This window comes from Miniopterus natalensis, chromosome 9 (assembly GCF_054644295.1).
Source record: "Miniopterus natalensis isolate mMinNat1 chromosome 9, mMinNat1.hap1, whole genome shotgun sequence".
Classification (NCBI taxonomy): domain Eukaryota; kingdom Metazoa; phylum Chordata; class Mammalia; order Chiroptera; family Miniopteridae; genus Miniopterus; species Miniopterus natalensis.
The window spans coordinates 4029448-4033359 of NC_142089.1; the positions used below are offsets into that span (position 1 = coordinate 4029448).

Below are 3912 nucleotides of genomic sequence, written 5' to 3' on the forward strand. Positions count from 1 at the left end.
CTCAGGCTTCCTGACTGGGACTGAGTTATACCATCGGCTTCTCTGGGTCTCCAGCTTGCAGATGGAGATTATGGGATTTAATGTGAGCCAATTCCTGTAATAAATCTACGTACACCTATGTATAGCCTATTGGTTAGTCCGGAGAGCCCTGCCCTATCCGGTGACATAGCACAGGCCAGAGGCTCACTCATTTGCCCAGTTCTTCTGTTACCCACCCTGATACGCTGATTTCAAGTCAGGAGATTCTAGTCTTCCTTGATAGGGAGGGATGGGAGGTGTGATGGGAATAGTCAATCTCCCATTAATGTGGCCTAGTCCTCCCGAAAAGGTTACACTTCAGTGGTCCCTTGGCCACTTAGGATGTCCCAGTTGTATTAACCCACTGAGCAGCCACAAGGAGGGAAGAGATGCCCCAGGCAGAAAGAAAGACCTGGAGGAATGATAGAATGGTGCCGAGCCCTGAAGCCCAATCTCATCCCAGCAGTGAATTTCTGATCCTGTCAATTCATCAGTAAGAGGAGAGTCCTGGGGAGTAAACTGGGAGACAGGCTAATACACCACGGAGGACCAGACGGTTGCCTTGAAATTGTCTTTATTTCTGACCATCCCTTTACAACCATCCAGCCCAGGATAATCCCCACACCTGCACCTCAAGCTCAAGTCCCCCTCCGGCAATTAAGATCCATGTTTCTGGCTCTATAGGACACTTGCCTCTCGACAAGTTCCCATCAAGTCCCCAACATTGGCCGCTGCAATCCTGCACCCGGGCGGGGTCTTCCCTTCCCCATTCACACTGAGCACCTGTCTGGGACGTGGGTGTGTCCCCTGGACAATGCACCTCGGTCCTAGGTTTCAGCTCCCAAACGCCCAGAAGGAAGCTTTTGCTGGGTGCACCCACTAAGCAGAGTTTCCACAGGGGTACGCCACGGGCCCCACGTCCTTGTTGCCACAGTGTGGACAGGGGCTGGTGCTGAGCCAGATGATCCTGGGCTGTCCTAAGTCCCTCAGAATCTCCATCAGCTCACGCCAGACCCGGGCCAGTCTCCCCAGCTCCAGAGCCCCCTCGGCGCTGTAACTCTCCAGGGGGGGCGGGACACTGCTCCAGGCTTAGACTGGGCAGCCCGGCTGTGTGGCGCAGCAGCTTCTCCAGGGTGGCCACAGAGAAGAGGTTCCCGGAGATGTTGAAGGTCCTGAGCTGGTGGCAGCGGCTCAGGACAGGCACTATGGCCTCGACTTGAGAGTCCTCGATCCCACAGGAAACTAAGTGCAGGCCCTGGAGGGTGGCGGCAGCTTTCTGCAGCAGAGCTCGGAGGGGCCTGGGTCTAAAACCGACGAGGCCGACGCCGCTCAGATGCAGGTCCTTCAGCTGATGGAGTTTTGGGCACCGGAACAGGTGTGCCAAGTCTGATTTCGTAAGCCAGCAATTCGTTAAGGAGAGGGTCTCCAAGGGGGTCTGCAGGCACCTGGGGGGAGACGGAGCCGTTAGTTCTGGGGAATGGGGATGGCAGGTAGAGGGGGGCCTCCGGATGGGAGAAGAGAGATTCGTCCCAACCCAGGGTTGTTCCGGCCATCAGATGAAGGCCAACAGCCAGGACGCCCAATCTCACTTTAGGCCTAGTTTCCTTTCACCGTCACTGTGTGACTGGGTCAAGTTCACAAAATCTCCAAAGCTTCCTTTCCTCGCCCGTCAAGCAGAGAACTCTTACGAGGATGGACGTAATGGGAAACGCGGGAACTGCTCAGAGAGCCTGGCAGTGTCTCAATCAACTGTGGGCATCCCTGCATTTTAATATCTGGAGACAAAACCAAAAATGACAACTCAGGCTTCCTTCTGTCCATTGCTTGGGACCCGCCCCAGGTGCCCGGATGTCTGGGCCACATGAGGCTAGTTCGTCTGATGTATAAAGACCAGACCTGGGCAGGATCCTGCAACTCAACTGGGGTGGCCAGTCTGCAGCGGCCACTTACACCCCAGCATCACCCGTAAACCTCCCCACTTTTTGTAATCCTCCTGCTCCCTTATCTCCAGAATCAGGCATTTCCCACGTGCTCGTGACCTCCCCTGGACACAGGACAGCCTCTCAGAGACCGGCCGTCTCAGACAGGCTCATCCCTGCTCACACGGCTGGTGGACACAGGGCTCACCTCTGGAAATGCTCAGGCTGATGTGGCCTTTCCTCCCTCCCCTCTTCCCAAGTCACCTTCACTCAGACACCTCTCCCTGAGGAAGACCCTACAAACCCACCCTCGCTGGGTCCGAGCCCCCACTGGACAGCTCCCCTTCCCAGAGCCACCCTCCCAGTCTGTCCCCCCCCTCCCTTTGGGTGGTCACGGGATGCCACACCTCCGAGCGGCAAACGAGACAACGCACTTGGCATTCCGAGGCGGCGTTCAGTGCCAGGGCTCACCTGAGCATAAGGCGCAGGCGGCCTAGGAGGAAGTAGGGGGATTCCAGGGCGAGCCCCCGGAGGCGCCGCAGCCGGGGGAGCTGGGAGATGAACCGCAGAAAGTGCGCCTGGTCCTTGCCCCCGTCGGCCGGCATGTGGATGTGGGAGAGAGAGAGCCTCTGCACGTTCCTCATCCGACCCAGGTAAAGAGCGAAGGAGCCCAGGGTGGGCAGGTCCCAGGTGCAGTTCACTTCCACCTCCTGGACGCAGTCCAGCCGCGTCAGAGCCAGGACCCCTCGAATGTTCTCGATGGGCACCTCGAAGACCGTCAGCCTCTTGCAGCACAGGAGCAGCAGCCCCCCATGCTCCATGACCCGCCAGATGGTGTGGCTGGACAGGCAGTCCCGGGTCCTGTCGCTTGGGAACACCTCCAAGGGGGCCGAGGGCCGCTTCGCCCTGGAGCTGCCCGCAGCCACCGGCCCCGACGGCGAGCTCCCCGGGGCGCTGGCTCCAGACCACATCCCCCAGAAGTTCTGGCCAGTGTTCCGTAGATCCAGCACCTGAAGCTTCCACCTCCTGCGGGGAGAACAGGGCGCTGGCTGAGATGCTTAAAGAGCCACAGAATGAGACCGAGCATCTCAGGGCTAAGGCAGCGATCAGACTCCACCCCACTCCTCAGCCTTTTTTTTTTTTTAAATCCTCACCTGAGGATATTTTTCCCATTGCTTTTCAGAGAGAGTGGAAGGGGGAGAGAAACATCGATGTGAGAGAGACGCAGCGATTGGTTGCACCCCTATCTCGTAAGCAGTCCCCCGCTTCCCAAAGTGAGCTCACCCGCGTCCAAGGCCTCTCTGAGCTGCCCCATCAGAAACCTCTGGTCAACCCTTTGGTCCCCGACACTCCCTGACCCCAGCCGTCTCCCGGCACACGCGGGACCCTACCCACCTGGATCAGCCTCACCTGGGGCGAACCTTCTGGGCAAGCAGGACTTTGAGCCCGTCGAACGCGGCTTCTAGGGCCCAGAACTGGGACAGCTGCATCAGGCCCCCCAGAGGGAGGCGGGCGAAGGGCCAGGCGCACACCATGGCCTTCAGGGGCTCTTGGTGTCTCCCAAAGGCGGCCTCGAGGAACAGCAGCGGGAAGAGCTCGGCGGGCAGGTACTCCAGAGCCGCGATGGCCGAGGCTTCGTCCCTCAGCAGGCTCTTGCCCGCCAGGTCCAGGAGTCTGGGTGGGTTCCGGACGCCCATGGTCAGTCCGCTGCGAGAGGAATCCAGCGGAAACGTCCAGGGAACAGGGCATCCCTGTCAGGCCGAGTGCCAGCACGCCCACCGCTGCCTCGGCCGAGGTGGGTAACTTACCTGCTCCGCCTCTGGCCCCGTCGGCCGGCTGCTCGGACCTCAGACCTGGTGGGGCACCAGGCAGTGGCTGTGGGGCTCGAGGACCCTGTGTCTCTTCTTTGGTGCTTGAGGCTTTTATAGCCCTTCCCCTCCTAACATCCAATCAGAAAGCAATACCTGATTGGATT

The 3912-nt window shown here is 59.2% G+C and overlaps 1 protein-coding gene across 1 annotated transcript; it reads right to left on the reverse strand.

Annotated features, from left to right (window-relative positions):
- Positions 1-897: 897 nt before the first annotated feature.
- LOC107531536 (PRAME family member 12) lies at positions 898-3634 on the reverse strand. Its single transcript, XM_087820417.1, is given in 4 exon segments — positions 898-1086; positions 1088-1463; positions 2409-2963; positions 3348-3634. Coding segments are annotated over 4 exon segments (1407 nt in total).
- Positions 3635-3912: the final 278 nt, after the last annotated feature.